We start from the raw sequence: 27071 nt of genomic DNA, 5'->3' as shown, positions 1-27071 counted from the left end.
TTGTGCGATTTGTGTTTGATTTAGGTTATTAAATTCATTTCTGAATACTTTATGGTAATTCTATTGTTACTCTGAATACTTGTTCATTCATTGTTAATAATGATAATAGTAACAGTTTTATATGTTTACCAGTGAATTTGTTTATATGTGTATATGTCAAATGTTTTCAATTAATATTTGTTATTGTTTATATGAATACTTCATGAGGTATTTTTAATCCCATTGTAGTTTTTATGTTATATGAACATTTAACCCTTGTACAGTGTTCGTTTATTAATACTTGAATAGTTTGATATGAATACTTGTTGTTATTGTTTCTTTATACGAATATTGTACATTGCACAATTTTAAATATGTAGGTACATAGATATGAATACTTTACATTATTGTGTATGTATACTTTCAAATAATAAGTATTCTTTTATGAATACTGTACATATACATGTTACTATTCATTTATTAATACTTGAATAGTTTGATATGAATACTTCTTGTTATTGTTTAGAGTGTAAGATATGAATACTTCATTTATAATAGTAACAGTTGTGTATATTTACCAGTGAATTTGTTTATATGTGTATATGTCAAATGTTATCAATTAATATTTGTTATTGTTTATATGAATACTTCATGAGGTATTCTTAATCCCATTGTAATTTTTATGTTATATGAACATTTAACCCTTGTACAGTGTTCATTTATTAATACTTGAATAGTTTGATATGAACACTTGTTGTTATTGTTTCTTTATACGAATATTGTACATTGCACAATTTTAAATATGTAGGTACATAGATATGAATACTTTATATTATTGTGTATGTATACTTTCAAATAATAAGTATTCTTTTATGAATACTGTACATATACATGTTACTATTCATTTATTAATACTTGAATAGTTTGATATGAATACTTCTTGTTATTGTTTAGAGTGTAAGATATGAATACTTCATTTATATTGGTACTACATTATTGTTTTTATAGTATTAGATATGAATACTTCAATGTTATTGTTATTAATACTAATTTCTTAATAGTTGAATAATTTCATATGAATACCTGATGTTTTCATTATGTTGTACTCATTTGTTTCTTCTTTTTTGAAATAAAATAACAGAATGGATTTTGATCTTAATGAAAAGGCTGGTGATGATTTGTGGTTAGAAAATTCAAATGGAGAAATGGATGAGGTTGATATATATCGTCATTTTGAAGAGCAGTATCGTGCTAATGAAGTGTTGAATGATGATGTTGGTGTGAGAGAGAATATATATGGTTGGGATTTGAATGTTGAAGCTATTGAGGAACTGAATGGTTTAGAAGATCAAGTTGAAACAGATGTTAATGGTAGCGTAGATGATCAGGTTGAAACAGATGATGTTATAAGTGATGGGGATGATCGAATTCATAATTTAAGCCCACCTGTTGTGGATGATTTGTTTGAAACATTGGAAGAAGCATGCAAGTACTATGAATTATTTGGAAAGCAGTCTGGTTTTGGTGTTTTCAAAAGGTCAAATCATAAGAATAAAGACCTAAGCCAGCACTATACTTTAGCATGCAGCAAGTCTAAAAAGCCGAAAACAAGTAATGAGGGTCGTATACCAAAGAGGAGGAGGGCTGTTGTGGGGACAGGTTGTAAGGCTTGTATAAAGTTGAAAAATACTGACATTACTGGATCATGGGTTGTAGTAGAAGTTTGTCTTGAGCATAACCATATTTTACAGCCCGAATCATCGTTTCTAATTTCGGGTTATCGTTATATCCCAAAGAGATTACAAGATTTGTTGAATTTTCATGAAGAACAAGGGTTGTCTGTGGCGGCTAATATAAATCTGGTAATAAAAGGTGCAGGTGGATACCTAAGGTGTCCATTTACAAAGAAAGATGCTCGAAACCATATAGATAAATACAGGAGGAACAAATTACAAGCACTTGGAGGAGATGATTGTCATCTCATTTTTGAGTACTTTCAAAACAAGCAAACGATTGATCGCAACTTTTTTTATACCTACAGTTGTACAAGTGATAGTCGTTTATGGAACATTTTTTGGTCTGATGGTCGAAGTCGAGCTGCCTACAAATATTTTCACGATGTTGTTGTTGTGGATGCAACATACTTGACCAATAGGTAATGATCTTATAATTTAATCTTTTTTTGTAATATAGTTCACCATTTATTTAAATCATGGTGTGAATACTAACAAAAGTATTTGTTTGCAGGTATGACATGCCACTAGTATTATTTGTCGGTGTTAATCACCATGGACAAACAATTATCTTTGCTTGCGCTTTGCTTGGAAGGGAAAGTGAAGATGATTATAAATGGTGCATGAGCAGGTAAAAACTCTTTCATTTTATAATATGAATTCATAGTTCATTTGGTATGAATACTACATCATTGTTGGTACTAAATTAATAAATATGTATGTTAACACTGTCATGTGATAATATGAATACATATGTTTTTAGCTATGCATACTATATATTGTATCTATGAATACTTTATATTGTTTGTGATAATATGAATACTTTATATTGTTTGTTGCATCTCAATTAATAAGTATTTATTAATTGTTTTATTGTAGGTTTTTGCAATGTATGAACAATGTGAAACCAGCTGGTGTACTGACAGATCAATGTCCAAGTATTGAGTTAGGTGTCAAGCATGTTTTTGGTGAGGAAACTGTCCATAGATATTGCTCGTGGCATATATTACACAAATTACCAACAAAATGGGGGAATGTAGGTAATAAGAGTGAGAAAACTAAATGGGTAAAGTCTGTTGTATATGATTCACAGACTAGACAGGAGTTTGAGCAAAAATGGTTAAGCCTAATGGTTAAAGTAGGCAAGCAGAATGATGCATGGTTCAAAGGAATTTATGCAATGAGAGAAAGATGGGTTCCTGCTTTTTTGAGTACGCAATTTTGGGCTGGTATGACAACTACACAACGGGTGGAGAGTATGAATGCATTCTTAAATGCATACTTGACAAGGAGAGAGAGTCTTAAGCATTTTGTTTCAAGTTTTGAAGAAGCTTTAGGGAATATATGGCAGAGAGAGAATACTGCTGATCACGATTCAAAGTTTCGAGCCCATAAAGTGAACTCTGAGCTACCAATGGAGTATCAGTACCAAAGTACATATACAAATGAAATTTTCCTCAAAGTTCAAGATCAATTCACTTTATGTATGAATTTATCTTGCAATTTTGTCAACGAACAAGATGGAGATGTACTGTATGTTGTTTCTGATTGTTGGCAGAACAATTTCCAGGTTTTATACAAGAGAACATCAAAAGAATTGTTTTGTATTTGTAGACTTTTTGAGGTGTTGGGGGTGCTGTGTTCTCATTCCATCCAGGTTCTAAAACATGAAAAGATTTTTATTATTGATGAAAAATACATTGTGGATCGGTGGAGGAAAGATATTCATCGTGAAAATCTGACGATAATAGATTCGACACATCCTACTTTACCAGAACAGAACAGGTATAATTTGTTTGTATGAATACTTATTTGTCAGTTTTATGAATACTTGTTATTACAACTGCCCAACATTTATGTTAATTTTGTTATGTCTAGGCTCTATCAATTGACAATGTCAACAAATGGAATCATTCAAAATTTGCTCAATATGGGCAGTATTAATGAAGACTTGCATAATGAAGTTTATCAAGGTTTACAAGATTTGAGAAACAAAATATCAGGTATATTATAAGTTATATTTTGCATTTTTATTCATATTTTATTGCACTTAAAATTAAATTATTATTTTTTTTTTTAAATTTAGCAAAAATTGGTGGCCAACAAAATGATAATGTCAATGTTAATCCTGGAATTGATGAAAGTGCTCCTAGAGTGATAAAGAAAAGAAAATCTACAACAACAAAACAGAAGAACAAAGATGTTTCAAAACAAGGAGGTACATATATAATAATTACCTATTTGATATATGAATACTTGGTTATGTAGGTAATCAATTTTTTCTTTTTAAATTAATTAATGTATGTTAACTGAGTTGTAGGTGTCATGATTGAAACTGTAACAGTAGGCCAAAGCAGTACGGCATCTCAAAATGAAACAATTGGTACCAATATAATTAATTTTTATTTCATATATGAATACTAGATTATGTTAATAACCAAAAAATTTTTGGCTATTAAATAATATTTTGTTTAATGAATTTATAGGTGCTATGAATGGAACTGTAATTGAAGACAAAATTAATATGGCATTTGAGAATCAAACAAGAGGCAAACATATAGTAACTTTATATCTTCACATATTATTACTATATGTTTACAATGAATATTTTTGAATTTATTAGTACACTTTAAATTTGGCGTAGATGGCATGAATGGAAGTGTAACAGCAGACGACACTAATATGGCATTTCAAGATGGAAGAAGAGGTACAAATATAATAACTTTCTATTTCATACATGAATAATAGTTCTTGGAGTTCAAAGTTGTAAGGCATGTAAAAACGAAATAATAGGTACAACTATAGTTAGTTTTCTATTGTTTGTATGAATACTAGTTTTGGTACATAATTAATAAATTTGAAATTAAATATTGATTGTTTAATGAACAGTTGGTGGCATTAATATTGATTGTTTAATTAAATATTGATTGTTTATGGAACTGTAATTAAAATTGTAGTAACTTTATATTTTTACATATGTTCTCTAAGTCTATGTTTAACAATCATTAATTTGTTAATCAATTAATGCAACTTAACTATGTTGTAGGTGGCATGAATGGAAGTGTAACAGGATCCCATAGTAGTATGGCAATTCAAAATGGAACAAGAGGTAAAAATATAATAACTTTATATTTCATGTATGAATACTGGTTTATATATATAATCAACAGTTTGTGATTTTGTAGACCAAAGTATTATGGCTTTTCAAAATGAAACAAGAGGTCTAATATATGTATTGATTACTACATAACTGTGAATATTTGACATAATAGATGTCAATACTTCTTTATTAATTAGATGCTAATTTCCTTATAGATTTGGAGGCCATACGTGATGCACTTTTTGAAGGTAGTCGGAGCTCTACATTTCTGGATGAACAACACAGTAGAACTGTCGATCAATTTGTGAACTGTCCACCAATTGTAACAATATTACCACCTAAGAAATCGAAGCGAAGGGGGCGTTCAAGAAAGAAAACCATTAAGAATGCAATGGATGTTGCCATAAAAAAGATAATCGAGAAACATAAAAAGATGAAGAAGGAAATCATAGCACAGAATGAGAATATTTCTGACAAGGTGAATGGAATTCAGAATGTGAAGAATAATAAAGGGGAGAAGAAAATTTCAAAGGAGAAAAAATCTCACAATGAGAATATCATCCAAAGTGATAACCAAAATTAGGAAGTTACTTAATTGAATTAAAAAAAATTTATCATTTTGTGTATATGTCAGAATATCATTCAATCAGAATTTTATTAATATTTTTTTTATAGGTCAGAATACTTACTTTTAATCAATTAGAAAATTTTATACACATCATATGTTATAACAAAAGGAATATTTCGTTTTTTATATATATATATACTTGTGTTGCTTCTGATGGGAATTGATTATAATTAATAATATTTGTTCGTATGTAAACTTATTTAGATTTAAAGAAATTTTTTTTGGTATTCAAGTATTCACTTTATTACAAATGAATACTTGTAATGACTGCGTGGACACTATCGAATGGGTTCTTCCAAGGTGTACCCAAAGGTTGTCTGAAAACACTATAAAACACTATCCAATGTATGGCATGATTGTAATTATTTTTAGAAGCATCCCAATGTCATATTAATTTTATTTTTAGTAGTTATGAATACCTTGTTATGTAATTATTACGTAAAAAAATAATAATAAATAAACATTTTTTTAATGTTTGGAAACATAAATAAACATTTTTTTAATGTTTGGAAACATAAATAAACATTTTTTTAATGTTTGGAAACATATATTTCATGAGATATTTCAATTTTGTGGAAATTGTCAATATTATTTTTATTATGTATGAATACTTTAATATTTATTAGATGATTTTTTTTAATGTTTATTATGTTAATCAAATGGAGATGATTTTGTACTCAAATGGAGACGTTTTGTTAATTATATGGTCCCCACTTAATTGTTTGAAATTTAACAATTTAGGTAGCGCCATTTTTATGATTTTTTTCGCATAAACATAGGTGCGCTATGTGTCGCGTCGGTTCAATCGAAACTCATTCCGACTAAAGTCTCACTCTCTTCACTTACTCTACTCTTTTTCTTCGCTCCGTCTCTTCTAAGAACTCATTCGCGCCTAGGGTTTTCCGACGGGTGAATTTTTTGTTCAATTTCATTCGTTTTTCTTCAATTTCAAGTGCTATTTTACTTCGCCTAGGTTTTAGCGTTCGTTATTTTCTTCCTCTCATCCGTTTATTTTTCTATTATTTTCCAGTTTCTTCTATTTTCGTTCATCAGTAATGGTAGTTGAAATCCACAGCTTGCCTAGTTCAAATCAAGACGATCAAGCATCAGGGGACGAAGTACTTCGAATTATTTCAGCCGAGAATCCAGTGATGGAAGAAGAAGTGGATAAAAATGAAGGTGTGATACTTTTTTTGTTTATATTGTCACGGAATTTTATAGATTAAGTAGATCTGAATACTTATAAGAAGTAGGATTGAATGAAATAAGGGTAAATAATGCATGAATTTAAGTTATACAAAGCAAATTTTGTTCAATAGGAACTCTCAATCTTAAATGGAACAGATTTTATGTTTCTACTTAATTTAAGTATAGAGCAATCCAGATTCTCTGATATCTTAAACAATTCAGTAGGAATTTTCAATCTTATGTTTTTTATTGTTTTACTTTTTGCAGAATTAGTTATGTCTACCAATCCAGATGCTTTGATATTGACAGCTTCTGAGGATATGCAAACACCTTCTCACGATAAAGCCCTATCATTGAAACGACGTAGGGGAGGCCAACCAGGTCGCAAGAAAGGTAAGATGTGCATGGTAATATTTAGTATCAATATTAGGTTTGAATGAAAATTTGCATGTTATTGTTTAGTATGAATATTATATTATAATATTAGTTTTGCATGTTTATAATATCATGCTGAACTATTTATTTGCATGGATACTTTACACAGTTATAATGAATACTTTGTTATAATCAGTAGGTAACAATTGTTGATTTGTTTTAGTATTGATTTTTTTTAGTATGAATACTAATTTATAATATTAGATTTGCATGTTTTTAGTATCATGCTGAACAATTTATTTGCATGGATACTTTACACAGTTATAATGAATACTTTGGTATCATTTGTAAGTAACAATTGTTGATCTGTTGTTGTATGAATACTTTACCACTGATATGAAGATGTGTTTTATTTACTTTAATTTTGACTCATAAGAAAAATGTGTTCAAATTTTTAGATCAATATATGACTAAGGTTGTATGAATATTTTCAGACATTTGTTATGAGTACCTTTATGACAAAGTTGTGATTTATTTAACATAGTAAGGTATCCATGTAAGATGTGCCTGTAAATCTTTATTATTAATATTATGCTGTGAATGAATATTACTAAGTTGTGGTTTATTTTCAACAATTGTTTGTTGTTTGAATTTTTATATTGGTTTGTATGAATACTTTTATGACTAATATTATTTTATTTTATTTTTTTCTTTAGGTGATCCTCGAATAAACAAACCAAGAACAGCAGACTCTTGTATCAAGAACAGATGCGTCGTTGAGTCGGCAATGTTTTTCTTTCATTCCGAAGTGATGCCTCTATTAAATCATGAACAAATTCAGGTTTTATCGACAACCCCGTTCATGCATTTATTTGCATTCCCCAACAAAACTCAAGCGAACAATGCTATATTGCATTCTATTTTACTTATGTGGGATAGTGTTAAAGGTGGCTTCTGGTACAGCAATAAGCTTCTGAAGTTTACACCTGATGAGGTTGCACTTGTTATGGGTTTGGGATTTGAAGGGGAAGTGGTAGTATACAAGAGGGAGTCTCTTACAAATTCAAATTTGCGTCACAAGTTCTTTGAAAGAAGGAATGAGAAGATAACTCGGAAGGAGCTTGAGGACACAATAATTGCTGCAATCCTCAACAACAATTCAACAGCACAAGAAATTGTTGGACTGCTGGTGATGTACATTTTCACCACGATTCTATTTCCTCAAACTTCTGGTAATGTACCAATCCATCTTTTCCCGTATGTGGAGAATATTGACCGGTTAAAGAAGTATAATTGGGGTGAAGGAGTATACAGAATGCTGATGGAAAATATTCCCAACAATGCTCTTTGGTGCCAGTTGAAAAGAGATGAGCTAAGGGCAGGAAAAGCAGTAGTAGATAGTCCTGAAAGTGTAGTTGGTGCAAATCCGGGGAATCAAGAAAAAGTGTCAGGGACCCTACCAGGATGTGCAATAGCCCTAATTGTAAGTTGTATTTTTAGTAATTATCTTTTTTATGTAAGGTTGAATACTATATCATGTAGGATTTGAATACTATATGCAACTGATTTGTATTTTTTTTTTATTCATTTTTTAGGCATGGTTCTTTGAACATGTTGAGGTTCCAAGGATAAGAATTTATAGAGGGCACATTCCAAGATTTTTCAACTGGAAGTTGCACATAGGGTGGAGGCGAGATTCGTTCAATCGAAAACTTGATCTTGTAAAGACTTCAGATGTCAAGGCAGATGCCTTAGAGTGGAGTTCGTCTGAATTACTTTTCAAGATGGAAGGTCTCGTGTTCAACTTTTATGTGAGTTGTCTCAATAGGGCTGAGCAACTGCTGAAGACTCAGAATCTGCATCTGTACAAGTTGGTTCTTGAAATGACACCAATTTATATGCTCTTCAAATATCAAATTTGCAATGAGCTTGCCGGTAGTTGTGCACCTCATATGATTGAAGATCTCAAGTATGTGGAAGAATGCTCAACAGATCTTCCCAAATTATCTCCGTCATCAGAGCAGAAGGTGATTGCTCAAGTTGCTCATGAAGAATGGAAGCATGAAATTAAGAAGAAGTCAATTCAGCGACGTAAGTCTTTTCTAATCAATGCAAATTAGTTGAATTTATGTTACAATTAATTGTTGTAATTATAATTATGAATACTTGAGATTTCATTTTTTTTTAGTTATGAGTATAATATAATCATTACTCTTCATTCATATTTAGTGGCTGGAGCTTCTGAAGATAAGCAGAAATCACCTGACAAAGGTAAAAAATCAGGTATTGCCTTTGATGTTTAGTGGTAAATATATCTAGTTGTAGTTGTCAATACTTTTATTGAATCATTGTATAGTTTTTTATTAAGTAATATTATGTATAATATTGTGTATAAAACATGTACTATTGAATCATTGTTTTAAATTAATTTAATTATAGTTCTTTAATTGAAGTTTATATTTATAGCTAAATTAATTTAATTCATATGTAAATTGAAGGTTTGAAGAAGGAGACTGGAGCTTCTCAAGATAAGAAGAAACCTCCTAGCAAAGCAAAAATTCTAGGTATTGACTATGTTTTATAGGTGTACACCCAATATAAGTATAGATATGAATACATTGTTTGTATAAGTCTGAATACTTCGTATGATAGGAATTAATAGTACAATTATTATTTAATTTTTTTGAGCTAGTGTATATAAAACATATAGATTTGAATACTACAAAGCCCTAATGGTAATACTTGAAAACACAATAACTTGTACTTTTTAATAAATAATTCCAAGTATGGATATGAATACATTGTTTGTTAGGAATTAATAGTTTAATTATTGTGTTTTATCAATAATTCCAACTACATAAACCAAATTTGTAAATGTTTTTTTGAAAAGGTCATTTTATTTAGGTATAAGTCTGAATACTTCTTATGTTAAGAAGTAATAGTACAATTGTTATTTAATTTTTTTGATATAGTGTGTAGAAGACATATAGATTTGAATACTACAAAGCCCTAATGTTAATACTTGAAATCACGATAATTTATATTTTTTTTTTTGCACAAGGTTTACCTCCAATCAAAGATGAAAAGAAACATCTGAAAAATAAACCTGATGCTCCAAAGGCTGTTTATACGAGGCGTGCTGCGAAATTGATAGATGAAACTCCTGAGAGCCCACTCAAAAGCAGGGTGTTATATAATTTGACACCAACACCAGATATTGGTAAAGATGCTCCTGTGAAAAAAAGGAAGATGGAAGCAAAAGATGAAGATGGGGATGATGAAAGAACTCAATCTGATGGGGAAGTTGGCTTTGTACAGTCACGTTCTGATGAAGAATATTGTGAGCCAGATGATGATGTGCAGCTCGCACAAGATGTAAGAGGAATAAAATATGTGGAAAAACCGTTAGAACCACAACTGGGAATGCCTTCTGGTGGAGTTATTCCTACGAATACAAATGAAATGTGTGGCAAAGATGCGGATGATGTTGTAAAAAATGTTTTAGATGATATAAAAAAAGTTGAGGAAAAGAAAGGGGTAGGCAAGGAAGCATTTCTCAAAACAGGAGGACAGGAAGAATTAGAGGAACAAGTTGACCAACAGACTGGAGGAGGAGAAGCAGTCTTGCAGACACCAGAAGAGAATATCGGAGTAGATATACAAGGTGACAAAGGTGGTATTGCTGGAGGGGAAGGGAAAGGTGAACAAGGATTTGATTCAGCAATGAATACTTCTCCTATTAATCTTGGTGAAGAACACCCACATTTTAGTCTAGGTATTGGTTTAACCCCTCCACCCCCCAAACTAGACAAAGAAAGAGTAGCAGCCAAAGAACAACAGATTTTACCCATGATGCCAAGTAAATTTAAGGGGCGACCAAAGCTGCATATTAAGAGAGCTGGCTTGAAAGGTGTTACACAAGAAGCCTCCAATCTCACCAGTAATATAATTGAGATAAGTTCCCAAGAGCAAGAGAGCCCAGCACGGAAAAAAGCTGTAATACTGAAAAGAATTGTGAAGCGAAGAGTTCAGCCAAAAAGGAACCAAGTTGATAAAGATCCATTTGTTGGTGAAGTTTTTATTCATGATGATGCCAAGGAAATTTTGTGTTTTAAAGATTGGATTCAGGCTTGCTTCTTTCATTATGAAATTGATGAGATTGAAGGAGTGCCATTTAGATATCTTGAGGATCATCCCAATTGGGACTTTTGCAATGACAGTTTGTTCATTGATCCTGACTTTGTCCAATTAACTGAGAAAGTTCCATTGCCGAGAAAAATGTGGGAGTATGAAAACAGGGATTTGGTGAGTGATACAGTGAGTAATATCTTGGACAATTGGGTGGTTCGATATTTTAAAGGAAGTATTATGGATGATGACTATCCTTTTAGGAACAATGCTGCTGACTTGTTTATGCTTCCAGATCATTTCAAAGATTTGTTGTTCTCCTGCAACGATATTGGTCCTGAGGTATGCATTTCCTTTTTAAGGTTTGTTTTGAAGGATTGTGTACTACATTTATACCAATATTTTAGATGATTTATATGAATACCTTTATAGTTTAGTTAATTAGGGTTTTTTATTATTAATAACTATTTTGGTAATACTTAGTTATGAATATTTATACAAGTACAAATGATTTAAAATTCTTTCATATGATATTCCTTTATATATATATTAATATTTTGACATGATAGATTTCATATGATATTCCTTTTAATATGTACATATTTAACATTATAGGTTGTCGAGATTGCAGCATTTCTCCTTCAAAGGGACACACCTGTCAAAAATGACGAGGAATGGTTTTATTTGACTGGAAAAGCATTGGTAAATTGTTTATAATTTTTTTTAAATTTTTTTACTATGATCATATGAATATTTTTGAAATCATTACGGATTGTTTCTATAATTTTTGTAGGATATTGGACCTGTAAATCCAATGATGAAGCTATTTCCTGCACAGAGGAATTTATTTTCTGAGCAATTTGAAAGGGCAAAGTGGTTGTTTGTCCTATTGTGTGCACAAAAACATTGGATTCTTGCAGCCATTGATCTGCCTAACAAAAAGATTTTTCTGTACAACTCATTGAAAGATCAGAGTTTAAATCAGTATTACTTTGGTCCACACAGAAATACAATGCATTGGGTCAAATATTTCTTGTCTTGGAGGCTAGGTACTTCATTTTTCTTGTATGAATTTTAATCTTTCTCTCTATGAATACTTCATCATTCTCATAGGATTTGTTTTTTTTTTTTTTGTTGTTAATCAGGAGATGAAGAGTGGAATAATGTGGATTATACTTGGGTGGATTGTCCAACTCAAAAAGATTCAAATGACTGTGCAATTTTTTTGATTCGAATAATGGACTGCCTTAGCAGAAATGTGCCTTTTGATTTTGATCAGGTTTATTTTTGTTCCCTTTACCTTTTCAGATAATTATATGATTTCATTCTGTTTATTTTTTTTTTATACTAATTACATGTTTATGTCAAAAAATTTAGGCCATGATATGCAAAGAGCGTCTACTACTAGCGTTTCGTATTCTTGTTGATGATAGGAATGATTTAAAATTTGTTCCAAATATGTGAGTTGTAAACTGTCTGTTATTTTTGTCTGATGATGGGTTAAGCTGACTTTTGTTTTGTGGTTAACTTGTAGCAAATTGTTAATTTTTGGTTAACTGGTACTAAGACTTGTGTTTTGTGTTTACTTTGTGGCAATAGTTTGGTAGAAAAAGTTCAGATGTGTAAAGCAAATTGTTTAGTTTAAAAAGATTTTTCATGTGTAATGAAATTTGATATTTTGTGGCTATATATTTCTGTTTCTTTATATGAATACTGTACATTGCACAATTTGAATTATGTAGGTACATAGATATGAATACTTTATAAGATTGTGTATGTATACTTTCAAATAATAAGTATTCTTTTATATAGTTAACACTATAGGAATACATAATTTGTTAGATATGAATACTTCTGACCTTAAAATAATATATGAGTACTTCCTCAGTTAACTTTTGAAATTCCTTGTATATTGTCTAAATATGAATAAATAACTGATTAGGGATGAATACTTCATGTTTATATGAATACCCACACATTAGGTTATCAATATTTATATTGTTGGATATGAATACTTAGAGTATATTGACAGCATATGAATATTTCATGAGATACATATGAATGCTTCATATGTACTTTCAATATATGATAATTCATTTATATTGACTATTTATTCCTATTGATGTTAACTTTTAACATATTAACTATTCATATATCATTAGGTAGAAATGAATATTTTCATACATAAACATGCATATCTATAGAAGTATTCATATCTGTACAATTATTAATATTTTCTAAATATGGATGTAGATTTTAGTAGCAGATCATATATCAGTAGGTACAAGTGAATATTATATGGATTAGATATGAATACTTAACAATTAGTATATGCATTCGCTTTCAAAAAACGTCACTTTCAAAAAAAGTTGCTTTCAAAATTAGCAATTTCCGAAAACGTCGCTTTCAAAAAACGGTTACAGATCCAGCCTGTGTTTGTCCCCAGCAGCCTGTGTTGGTCCCCAACAGTTATTGTTTATGTTTGACCAATAATATTGATAAAAAACAATACTTAATTCCATTGGTATGAATACTATACCTGTCAACACATAATATAATCATAATCAGCCCTGCTGGTTGCCAGTTGTCCAAGTCAGTTAGTGTCTCTGTCACAACTTTTTTGTCTGTTAGTGGGGGGGACGTTTAGGGGACTGATATAGGGGGACTGTTAGTCGATCCCTAATATAAATGACAACAAAATGGTTAAATTTGCGAGTTTTTGAAGTTTAGAGAGGGAGAATATGTAATTTTAAAGTTTTTCAGGGGTATACGTGAAATTCCCCCTTTATTAAATTAACAAAAGTATTCAGATTTCTCATTTTTAACAGCCTCTGTTGGAATTTAAAAAAAAAAAATCAACAGATTCACATAATGCATTGTAAATGAATTCGATCAAGTAGAATTTAATACATAATATTTAATGTATCTTTTTTATTTAGCACTACAAAATTTTGACATTTGTGAAAGGCTATGTTAAAACTTAATTATCTGTTAGCTTTGATGATCTTAGAATAATCAGTATGCCCAAAATTAATTAAAATTAGAACAGACACAATAACGCACTGCAAATTCAGTCTAAGAAGACCCTATTGTCATTATATTTTCTCACAAATGAGAACGTGACAGAAAGGTAAATTTGGTTGATCAAAAGAAGAGCGACAAATTTAACTATAGCAAATGCAATGCTTTGATAATTTTGCTTTCAATTTTGTGAATATTACCTTAATGACGGGTGATAATAATGTCTGTAGCATTTTCCTATGGAATCAACCTAACAATCAGAGTGTGTTATGTTTGAGGAAAACAATTTTTTTTATGGTGAATAGACCAAGCAAGATCCAAAATTATCTGCATTATTGCCTAGGGGCCATATACAATAAAATTAAATAATTAATTAAATTCTCTTAAATTGTTCAGAGAATTCATTAATTAAATGCTCTTAAATTCAACAATTAAGTTGAGAATTCCTGAACTGAAAGTAAGCTGATATGCAGCCAAAAATGGTCTCTCATCTCCCCGTCTTCTTGGACTATCTGTTTCTATGGTACATTCATGCGTACAATTCCCTGAGAGAGAAAGTGAGATGTTAGCTATGCATGTGATGTCATACGTGAGAAGAAGAGTAGCTGGATAAGATGCACATGCATTCATAGAGAGGTTCTCAAACAGTATAAAAGGAGACGAAAGAGGGAGGCATATGAGGGTATAATTTATTTGTCTTTCATCTTTCCCTTCTGGCCCATATCTCACACCTTTCTCTTTCTTCCCTTATTCATTCAACAAATTATTTATATATTATTTCTCCTCCCTTTCATAATTAAATTCCACTGGCTATACAATGGGGAAGAAGGTATACGTAGAGAGAGGCAGCGTGAATAAGAAAGGAAACAAGTATAAGGAGGTGGTGAATAGAGGTGCATGGACAGCTGAGGAGGATAAGAGGCTCATGGATTTTGTTAGGTTACATGGAGATAGAAAATGGCGCACTCTCCCAACCAAAGCTGGTAAGTGCCTAATTAAATATATATATAATTAGACATGTTTCCCTTCATAAACAATTAGCTAGACAATCGATTTGATATTAGCCAACCTCTATATATATATAATACATTTTTTCTGCAAAATTACATTTGCCATGAGATGATATACAATAATTTCTTGGATTGACCAAAATTCCCCAAGTTTTTGTGCAGTCAAGGATAAGAGAAGCATATCTAATAAAATTTGTGATTTTTTTATCCGTACCTGTACAACACATCATAATTGCATAGTCCATTAAGATTACAAGTACTTTACAGTGTTATAAGAATATACGGAATTGTTAAATGCAACATCATTCAAAAAACGCATCATGACACCATTAAAAGTTGAAAATATTTCACTGAACGGAAGTTCAATAACTGCTATTAATGTAATTTCTTATATGATGATATATCTATCTTAGGTCTAAATAGGTGCGGTAAGAGCTGTAGACTGAGATGGTTAAATTATCTGAGGCCAGGAATCAAGAGAGGAAATATCTCTGAGGATGAGGAAGATCTCATCATTCGCCTCCACAACCTACTTGGCAATAGGTAAAAAAACAAAAAACAAAAAGAGCAAAATTTTATTCATTTATAATAACATTTACTGAATTCGCTTAGCAAATATTTGATCCTTGCAGTTAGTGCGATACATTTAGCCTGTTTAATTAGCTTAGCTATTGAGAAAAAAAACCTTTTGAAATTTAATTTTATTAGAAGTTGATGCCATGATTGAAATATATAATCAGCTCCATAAAATATACAGATCGTACATAAAGTGAACATATAAATTTTACCTTTGACTAAAATACAAATTATGAAAAACAAATTATATTCTTCTATGCAACCAATTTGACCTACAAAATACATAACCCCAAAAACCTGTTAATTGAGAAATACCCCAAATCACGACTAGAATTCAATTGGGCCAGGCCCATCATACGGGGGGGAGAGGGGGGTTTCCGATGGGCATCGGACACAAATAGGGTTCGATGAGGGGTTTAAACCGTCGGATCTGCTTTAGGATTCGTGTGTACGGATTTTAAAGCAGACGCGAAATTGCGAGTGCGAATCTTAAAGCAGATCCGACGGTTTTAACCCCTCATCGAACCCTATTTGGTCCGATGCCCATCGGACACCCCCCTCACTCCATACGGGGTGGGCTCTTTTGGATTCCCTTGGTAAAAGTATATCCTTTTCCAATGTTTTTTTTTTACCCTTGACCTGATGGGGAAATTTGGTTCTTGTGTAGTACTTGAAAATGATTCTTATTTTGGAATTTTTACTCTTTTTTTTTACAGGTGGTCACTCATAGCTGCAAGGCTACCAGGTCGAACTGACAACGAGATAAAAAACCACTGGAATACTCACTTGAGCAAAAATCCCCTTACAATTGATGATCTGAACAGCAAGTTTAATCAGCCGATTTCAGAAGGTTACCTACGATCATTCACCGGGAACATGAACATTCATCATGAATCAACTCCGCATCAAATAAATCAAGACATCGGATGCGAGAAGCACGCAAACATAGAACAGCCTTATTCATCCGCAGAGCTATCAGGATTCGACCTCGAATTCATTCAGCTCTTCAATTTTTCATCAATGCCTGACACCGAGCAAAGCAACAGCCAAAGTAGCAGTGTTGATCAGTTAGGAGTAGAGGATTATGGCTTTGCATGTCCGGATGCCGGTGACCTGGCATGGGAACAAAATGAGATGTGTTTTGAATCACAGCTCAATGCACTTGACCAGCTTATCGACTGCGACGATTATTCCTCGTTATTTCTTAATTAAGTATATATATAATTTTTGTTGTTCGATTCATGTCTAGTTGTGATTACTTGTAAGATGTTAATGATTTTTGTCATTGTGCTGCTCCTAATTGTATGAGGTGACATATTGTTGCCTATAGCTGTTAAATTGAATAAAGCTCGTTTATTTTTTTTATGTTAGGGGTGAAGATTGAGTCATGGAGGAATTACCTATATTAATTATTCTCTGCCATTATCTAGCTAGAATCTCAGATACATGTAGATTCTGATAAGCACAAATTAAATAAACTAATATATTTTTATAAATCACAAATTGCCCCTGTTGTAACAGCTGCGAGATTTATATCCAGTTCAACCAAACTAAAATGAATTGAACCGAAACTGCATCGCTATTATTATTCAAATGATTTAACTTTGAGTTATCAACTGAAATCTGATCCAAACCATTGATTCAAACCATATAATAATGCACTTGATCAACACAAATTTTAAAGTTGTTCTTGTGAATCTTAATGTATATCGACCAGTTCCGACCGGACACCAAACTGACCCCAATTTTCTTAAATGCACATCCTCTGCATTAACTCAAAAAGGAAATTTTTGAGTTAATAAATCTCAACCGTTTGATTTTAAACGGAGTCAATCCGGTTTATACTTATGATATAGGGATCCTTTAATATTAGTACAGATTTAGTCTGCACGAATCTTAAAACAATTTTTTTTTTTGGTTACAACTTAAAACAAATTAGATGGTCAAGATTTATTAACTCAAAAGATTCCCTTTTGTAATGCAGAGGCCAGAGGATACCAATTCAATTTTCTTGGTAATGAGGTACTCTTTATACAAATTAGGCCCAGTTAAGAATAATCTGCTCTGCGGATGATAAAAGTCACAAAATCCGACTAAATCCTGGGCTAAGTATTTTGGGCCTTTGGGGAAGGTATGCCAATATGAATTCGTATCCTCCGAGATATCTCAAACTTTTCATAACTTTATGGAAAATTTTAACCGTTTAAATACGCTCTGCACAAATCTCAAAGCACACATAATACTGATCCCCTGCATCAACCCCGAATAGGCACCGGACGCGTCGGTCACGCAAAAGTTGAGGTATCTCAGAGGATACGCACTCAAGAACTATAACCATGTGTTCTTGTGTGTGGCGGGTTTGTTATAAACTATTTCAGCGCTTCGGTTTACTGTAGGGATGGGGCAACAGAAAATCAATGCAGAAATCTTTTGTCCTTAGTATATGATCTCCTGTTTCTCACCGCGAGAACACCAAAACGAGTCCATTACACAATGTATCATGTAGAGAGAATTGTCCAAAAAAATAAGTGTAAAAAATATTGTAAAAATCAGAGAAAATTTAAGGGATACTTCACGACACATTCGGATAAACGAAAACGAATTCAGATAAAATTATAATGAAATTTTTTTACTAATCTATTTTTCTAAAATATATACTGAGCAGTAATTATGCAATAACAATAACAAAAACTTAAAGTTCCAAATGTACTCGAGTAAGCTAGAAATGAAACCTAACCAATGAGGATTTTATTTTCATAAAAAATACTATTTTATATTAGCTCGTTAAATCTATTACAATTCTCTTTTTTTTTTCAAATTTGAGACAGACTGTGTAGAAACTTCATATATATGGAGTTGATATGATTGAGCGGTAATTCTGCAAACGGGCATGAATCTTTTATAATTATCGATAGTTCTGACAAAAGAAAATTGTAATTAGCTCACTTGATTATGATTCGTATTGGTATGATTGAGTTCAAGCTTGCTTTAGTTTAACTTATGTTAATTAGATTCATACATTAGCTCACTACAAAAAGATGATGAAACTATTTTTTATTACAACTATTTTCTCCATGATTACGGATGAATCTTGTTACAAGAAACTTAAATTGAAGAATTTCTTTTATTCTATAACGATATGAATGAGCTATTAACAAAGCTGATTTGTCTCAACTCAACTCAGCTCAATCGACATGCGTCGAGTTTAAACTTTGCTTCACTCGACTCGACTCAACCTGTTTGTGGTCCTAATCATAATCACTGACGAAAATTGGGCTGAGGATCAGATTTGTCGGAAGGCTGCTGTCAAGACGAGATGGACGTGGTTCATTACGCTACTATCCACTTTAATGATTGAGAATCAGATCGTCATTTTCATATTTTCTCGGACAAGCATAATCTTTAGATTTTGTAGGCCAAGCAAGCTTTTAAATATCATGCTTTATAATTTAATATCTTGTACTACATGTGATTTCATATCTTTATCCCTTATATAGTGCTAAAAAAATGCATTAGATTATTATCAATCCATATGATTGGAAAATTGTTTATGGTATCATGTTCATTATTAATATTTCTTGAAATATATAAAAATAAAATAAAAAAAGACATTGTCGATATTAAAGTTTATCGACCATTTTATGAACATTTTATTAACCATTAGATACCGAGTGATTCTCCCTAACCGAATCCGAACCAAACGGATCACGGATCTAACTTGACCCTACCCATGTAATTTAATTTTATAATTATTATTATTTTATTTATTTATTTATTTTTACAACGTAATCTTAATTAACATATAATAAACCTATATTAATGTATTATAAATCTTAATTGGTCTTAAATTTCATTCTAAATTCAACAAATCACAATTAAATAGATCATATGGGGTCAGATTATAAATTTTAGAGCGGTATCTCACTCGTTCAACGATCAAATAGACTCATATTGGATTTATCGGATAACTAATTAGAGGAGGGTCCAATACCTCATTATATCTCATTATACCTCATATTCTATATATTTTTTTTATAGTCCAAACCATTGATTCGAACCGCTCAATATAATATTTATACTAAAATATGCATGGGAATGAAATTTTTTACTATTTTTTAAGATGAGTAGAAACTCATTGTTTTTTTACCGTACAAAAAAAAGTGATTTTCTACCAATCTTAAAAAATAGTAAAACATTTTCAAAAATTATTAAATTTTATCTCCAATTATATTTTAGTTTGGATATCATGTTGAACAGTTTGAATTGATAATTTAAATTTTAAAAATAAAGATATAAAATATAAGATATAATGAGATATAAAAAATACTAACTATTGAAACCCACCTCAAATAATTAATAGCCCCACATGCAATCTTATCAATCTTAGAGTTACTGTAAGAGATAAAATATTCTCGATCGAGCTAAAGTTAAATTATAAAAGAGTCTATTTTAAAATTTGTGTCAGATTAAAACAGACGTTTCAGATTTCATTCTACACTGTGAGATTATTGCACAGGATATGGATTCGTCCCCCGGTCCCACCCCAATAAAAAGAAAAACAAAAAATAAAAAGTTGTTCAACACTCAACAGAGAAATGAATATGTTGCAAATTGTAGAGACCAGAGACTAGATAACACAGTGATAAATAAATAATTTGAATTTGATTCGGTAGGATCAAAAATTCGATTTACAAATTAATTACGTATCTGGTTAGTATGCTGGAGAAGCAAAGTGAAGCCACAAAAAATAAACTTTTATTTTTATTTTTGAAACCACAAAAAATAAACTTCGGGATGAGAAAATCTTGAAAACATCTTATCGGAGGCTCTGTTTTTTAAAGAATCTTTTCATATTCTTCTTTTTTGCCCTTACATCTTACACTATTAGCAGTTTAGTACAACATGCACCGTCCTTTTCTCTGGAGTTTTTCCAGACCAAAAGCCCATTAGAAAGCAAAAAAACAAGATTGATGCATATAACAGCGAATTAGTTGCCAGAAAAGCAAGTTTGCACATATCTATTATACAAACGATTATGTCTTAGAGAGATTAGTTCGTATGTCTACGTGAAGGAGCCACAAAAAAAAATGATATGAGATATTTTGGTTTTAAAAAATATTTAAAAAAATGAGAATAGTGTTAGGTTTAATGGACATTTGACGTACTTCTAAATATGGTAGACCCAAAGCTGTCTGGTGTGTTTCAAGATTTGTGCACATAACTTTAATTTAAACTACGACCGACAGATCCAGCACTCATCGGATCTAAAAATATGTATGATGCCCATCGGACTTACTCTGTGCTCTTAGAAGATATAATTATACTACACTGACAACTAATTAAATATATCTAACAACTGTTAAGAGGATATACATAATATCATAACAATGTGAAATCAAAATTAAGCATGTATATCTAGCAATGTAAACAGAATATTAAAGTTGTTGTTTTTTCGGCCGAAAGCCCGTAGGTAATTATATTTATTCAAAGAGTTACAAACAAGTCGTCAACTATCCCAATTGTTCAATATTTTAGTAAAATTGTCTATTATTTCAATTGATGAGAAATTAAGTTTAGATATTAAGGATGATATTTTTAAAAGTTCGCATTGAGAAGAATGTATACAGAAGGGAAATGAGAGATAATTTGTTGTTTGAAGAAATTGATGTGTCATTATGTCTTAGTTAGAAGACAACAAAAAAAAAACATTAATTGTATTTTATTTTTGTAGTTTCGGATTATTCTTTTGGAAGTTCTATTTATTTACAGATTGGGGAGCATTATATGTATTCATATTGTTTGACAATATATACTTTTTGAAATTGCAAAGTTTATTTCTTTAATAAAAAATGTATATCATGGATATTTGAAAGATAATATTCGCATGTTACCGGCCCGGCAGCCGAAATTTGTTTATTTACCATTTTTTTTTTAAATTAATCTTTTTTTTTTCAAAAATTCTATAGTTACCGGAATCGTAGTAAACCAACCGAATGGTATTGCAATTTAAAGTTGCGGACCCAAATTAATACAATACTTGCTGGATCTGCAACTTTAAATTGCGGTACCACTCTGTTAGTACCGCACTTTTAAACTGCGGTCATAGTAAATATGGAAATAAAAATAAAAAAAGTGATTGATTGTTTTTTAAAAGATTGTAAACAAAAAAAATTATGTGTGTGGCAGTCAAATTCCAAACGTAAAAAATATGATATAATGTGAAACTTTTTACAAAATTGCACGAAGATATAATTCTTGTTAAATAACTAAGGTGAGCATGTTTTGAACATCATTGGAAATCAAAATGACAAAATTTATGAATAATTAATATATTAATATCCGTATTATTCCTTTTTGGCACCTCGCCCAATTATTCTCAAATTTGATGAATTATAAAAACAACAACGCTATGTATTCCATATTGTCTGTGAGCAAAATTACATTTGATTGCTTTGTAAAAATAAGAATAATTTATTATATTAGTTTTATTATTGGAATAAGAAGAGATTTTCAAACTAGATTCATATCTTTAAACTTTATTAAAATTATTCTCAAATTATGAACCTGTCACAATAGTTGAAATTTGAGTTGGATATACACATAAGTGTCCTAAAATTTTAGAACCATAGAGGTGGAATTTTTTTTATAAAACATAATTAAAAAAAAAAAGATTTTTAAGAAACCAACATGATTATTTTATTTTTTTACAAAAATCATAAGAACTAAAAATAGGGACCGAAATGGCAATTCGGTCCCAGTCACTTTCACAATTTTTCAACATATTATTTTCTCAAAATATATGAAAATTTCTAGGACCTAAATGGCAATTCGGTCCAAAAAATAGGGACCGAAATGACATCGGTTCTTATAATTTTTGTAAAAAACAAAGCAATGAAGGTTGTTTGGTAAAATTTATTTTTTTATTTATGGTTTCTGAAAAAAATTCATAGAGGTGCCCGGCCATGGTTGCTCATTTTGTCTCAATATCTACATATATGGATCGATTAATTAAAATAAAATATCCTAACAATCAATAACTATCAGCAAGCTGCCTTATTATGTGTTTTTTCTCATCAAAATAACTGTCATGATAACCAAATAAAAAAAATAACTGTCAAAATAATTGTAAAAGTATTTACCGAATTAGCAAATTAAAGTTCCATTTATGATTATGAGAATCTCCTTGAAATAACAAATTGGTGATATGTGAGATTTAAACTCAAACCTTCACAAAACACAATGAATAATTTTAACCACTAGACTACAAAAACACATTTGACATTTCATGAAGCACGACCACTATATAAAAACTTAAGAAAAAAAATCTATATAAAAACTTAAGAAAAAAAGTCAATATAATTTCAAAATATATAATTATAGGGATGGCTAAGCATCCTTTAGAATGCACTAAGATCTGCCATTGTTTATGAATTTTTCCAAAAAGTGTTTATACTTACATTTCTATAAATAAGAACATAAATACTGTATATTTACTTATTCTCAAAATTATTCAGAAAAGAAAAATAATAATAAATACTTTGTAGATTACATATAAATATTTTTAAATTTAGAAATGAAAAACTAGTATGTTAAGTACAAGTACTTTCAAAATGTAGTCAAGGGATACATAACCTGCGGCCATTTTTATTAATACCCCCCAAAAAATATACATATACGTATACATATATTATATAGAGATAGGCTAATGTGCTTTCGGTGGGCTGAAATACACACGGTCCAAATTTGAAATTTCAAAATTCAAAAAGTCAATCTGAACCGTTCATCTTGTTCTCCATATTAATAAAAATGGCAAACAAGATGAACGGTTCAGATGTTATTGCTAATGATAGGCTAATGTACTTTCAAATTCCATCATCATAACCTGAGTTACAAGAAAAAATTCTCTTAAAATGATAACACCAAAAAGGTTCCATTGTTATTGCTGAGAAGACTAACCAAGAGGGCAAGAGGATGTACACACTAGAAAAAAATTGTAGAGAATTTAGGAAGACTAATTAAGTAATTATTAACCTCTTTTAATAACCCAAATAACCTTGAAAGAAAAAAAAATGGATAATTTAGGAAAACTAAATAAGTAATTATTAAGTATCTTTTATTAACCCAAATAACTTTGAAAGAGCTGCATCTCTGTCCCTGATAAGATATGCCCCAGAGATAAAAAAATAAATATCACATCTTTTAATGTAAGAAATTAATATTTTACATAGAAAATGGGTAAATTTTCTTTATGATCAGTGTACTCCTTTCAGATCCTTTTCAGTGACGCTTTCTAATATTTTAGTTTATTAAAATTCTTTTTTGAAATTCACTTAAAAAATAAATAAAAAATATTTGAAGAAATAATTTAAATTTTAAATTAAATACTATCATATAGAATATAACATCAACAATATTTATGAACATATCTATAGATGCGCACGTAATAAAGTAATTAATTTGGTACATTGATAAAAAAAATTACAAAAATGACTAAATTTGACAATAAAAAAACTTTATTCATCAACTAAAAAATTTAATAATTAATTAATTTGACATATCTTAGAGATCTTAAAACTCAACCACTATCATGAAGTATCAATTTAGTTGTTATCAACGGTCATATCCAATATAAAAGCCAAATATATTGTATATACAGTCATAATATCACCAACCACAAAAATGATAGAGAGCTAACTTGACAAATCACTTCACAAGTCGTTGTGGCATTACGCCATTACATTGTCCATGGCAATTATACATTGTATAACAACCGAGAGACATCTCGGTGGATTTTAATTAGCACTTCAATGCATAATTAAAATACAAGGAAGTATGTAAACTTACATTTTTTTTGTTCTCCTTGGACACCTACTTTTTTTTTTTTTTTTGTTATCTTTCATTATTTTTCCTATCGTAACCACTCTCTCTATCGTATTTTATTGTAGGAAAATGCTAATATGCTACACGTAGCATAAAAGGCCTCTATACAACGGCTTAATATTTGAGTTTTCAAAATTCTAACGGTCGATATGAATCGTTCAACATCATCTCCATATAAATATGTACTTGCAAATCAAATTTTACATTTTTTAGAAATTTTTTTTACTATTTTTTTAGATAGGTAGAAAATTACTTGATCTGAAAATTCTGTACCAGTCAGATCAAGTGATTTTCTACCTATCTAAAAAAATAGTGAAAAAATTCTTAAACGTGTGAAATTTGGTTTGCAAGTACATATTCATATGAAGATCATGTTGAACGGTTCGGATCGACCATTACGATTTTGAAAACTCAAATATTGAACCGTTGCACAGAGACCCTCTATGCTACGCGTAGCACTGTAGTCCGTAGCCAACTCCTTTAGGCCCTGTTCGACAGCAAAACACAAATTACTTTTTATGTGAAAAAAAAAAATTCACTCAGACTGAATTTTTTTTTCCCACGTGAATCATAATTTTCAGTTCAAAATTTTTAATTCCTATTCCCAATAAAGCTGCCAAACAGGGCCTCATTGTATTTCATGTTTATTTGATTTCCTTTAGGTTTAGGATTTAATGTAGTATAGGTTTCTAAACGGCGCAAAAAACAGAGAGAAACAGAGAGGTATACACTGGAGCAAATTTCCGAAGTAAATGTTTCTGTCAAGACTGAATCAAATTCCATCATCATAAAAGAATTAAACAGATCCAGAGAAAGAGAGATAGATGGATAGAAAGAAAAAGAAAAGACGAGGAAGCCGAATCAAGCAAGCGACGCCGCTCTAGAGACTAGAGATAGTAGTCTCTTTCACAAAATAATTAATTGTATAATGTGCTTTTTCATTATATCATGTGCAAGATTCTTAATTAATTAAGTAGCATTTATTGCTGTTGCTTCTCTAGGAATTGCCTTTTATACCACCTACGTATACACTTAGCTGGCGTATTAATTAAGCGCATCAGATCAGAGGAGGTTCTTTTTGTTTTTTTTCTCAGGATATTACTCTCTCTAGGCGCTTGTAGATCCTTTTTCTTTAGCTTTTGCTTCTTTCTTTCTTTATCAAAGCTAGTTTGCTCAGAAACCAAGCAATCAAGTTTAATCAAGTGCCAGGGTGGCTAAAGTAACATTTTGTCCAGTTTGAATTTACGTTGGTAATTATTAAATGGCGGAGATGTAGAGAGAGATGCTTCTTTGGCTGAGTAATGATTTAATTTGGTCCCATTGTCCTTGTGTAATTGCTAGAAGAAAAAGTATCAGTCAATTCACAATTCTTTTGTTTTAAATATAATCTCAAGCAAAAAGTAGGCTAATTGGTTCAGATTTTTATCTTTTCCTTCTTCTTGTTTGTGTTTCTTTTTTTTAATGTAAATTTGTCCTACAGAAGTCTCCAACAGATCTGCTCATAATATATTGAGATACATTCTAAAACGGTAAAAAGGATTCTTATTTGAATATGTACATTAATTCAAAAAAAAAATTTAATTTGAATCTAAACATAGATTGGTTTTAACATTTAAAATTAATTTGATAGATTTTAAAGTAATACTCAACAATAAATTTTATGAGATTAAAAACACAGTAATTCTACTTCCTACATATAGTGCCCGTGTATAGGATACACATGGCGACAATCACATAGTCAATTTTTTTTAAAACGGAATTAAAGTATTAGTATGGTACTATGGTACACAAATTTGGTATCACCTCCACGCACAAGAGTTCGGATCTAATAAAATACCGCACCCGTAGATAAAGATCCGAACCGTCCATTTTAATCTGGCTTGAAAGTCAAAAGGTCCCCGTGAAGATAAGACATGCCCGTGTAAAATTTAGCTTGGGTAAAAATAAATATATTCCTTATGGACCGTTGAAGATACGCACTCCACTCGCATGGTAAAAATTTCATAGCGCCAAAACTTGCTTATATTCCAGTACAGGTGTTAATGGTCTTTTTTAGCTGTTTATCTGATTCTCATCATATTTGATAAGATGGATATGAATAAGGATTTTTTTTCTTTAGCTTATTGAATATGTGTATGAATAAGAGTATAAGTAATGACTATTTCGTACCCATTACTCTTTAAGATAATTATAAAATTTAAATATATATTAAATTCAATTTGCAGCACATCTAAATTTACTCTTCCATTTCAATGCTCCTAAACTGTGTTTTTCATTTTTCAATAAAGTACTTACGTACACTGTCATATTTGAACTTACATTCTCTCTTTTATTAAAAAAAACAATATAGTTGAAATTGATTGCACATTTATTTATATTTTTATTAGTAATGCAACTACATATGTGTGAAATGAAAGAATTTTTTATATTTAATTTATAGAATATAATAAAAT

General features: G+C 30.6%; 2 protein-coding genes and 1 long non-coding RNA gene across 4 annotated transcripts; all 3 read left to right on the top strand.

Annotated features, from left to right (window-relative positions):
- The first annotated feature begins 1121 nt into the window (after positions 1–1121).
- Positions 1122–3335, top strand: LOC144558038 (protein FAR1-RELATED SEQUENCE 5-like). Its single transcript, XM_078306745.1, has 4 exons — positions 1122–2134; positions 2227–2343; positions 2592–3282; positions 3327–3335. Exons 1-4 carry the CDS (start codon positions 1122–1124, stop codon positions 3333–3335), a joined length of 1830 nt encoding a protein of 609 aa, XP_078162871.1.
- A 46-nt stretch (positions 3336–3381) lies between these two features.
- Positions 3382–3883, top strand: LOC144557987 (uncharacterized). Its single transcript, XR_013512829.1, has 3 exons — positions 3382–3497; positions 3591–3715; positions 3799–3883. It is a non-coding gene; the product is annotated as an uncharacterized LOC144557987 (long non-coding RNA).
- Positions 3884–14862: 10979 nt separating this feature from the next.
- LOC144558478 (transcription factor MYB3-like) lies at positions 14863–17103 on the top strand. Of its 2 annotated transcripts, none has more exons than XM_078307320.1 (3): positions 14863–15135; positions 15633–15705; positions 16455–17103. In XM_078307320.1, the coding sequence occupies exons 1-3, from the start codon at positions 14970–14972 to the stop codon at positions 16948–16950; spliced, it is 735 nt and encodes a 244-aa protein (XP_078163446.1). In that variant the 5' UTR covers positions 14863–14969; the 3' UTR covers positions 16951–17103. The 2 variants fall into 2 exon arrangements, with proteins under 2 accessions (XP_078163446.1, XP_078163445.1); XM_078307319.1 differs by having other exon boundaries at positions 15576–15705.
- The last annotated feature ends 9968 nt before the right edge of the window (positions 17104–27071 follow it).

Source organism: Carex rostrata, chromosome 8, assembly GCF_964058835.1.
Source record: "Carex rostrata chromosome 8, lpCarRost1.2, whole genome shotgun sequence".
NCBI classification, from domain to species: domain Eukaryota; kingdom Viridiplantae; phylum Streptophyta; class Magnoliopsida; order Poales; family Cyperaceae; genus Carex; species Carex rostrata.
This window is presented reverse-complemented; position numbering and strand designations above follow the sequence as displayed.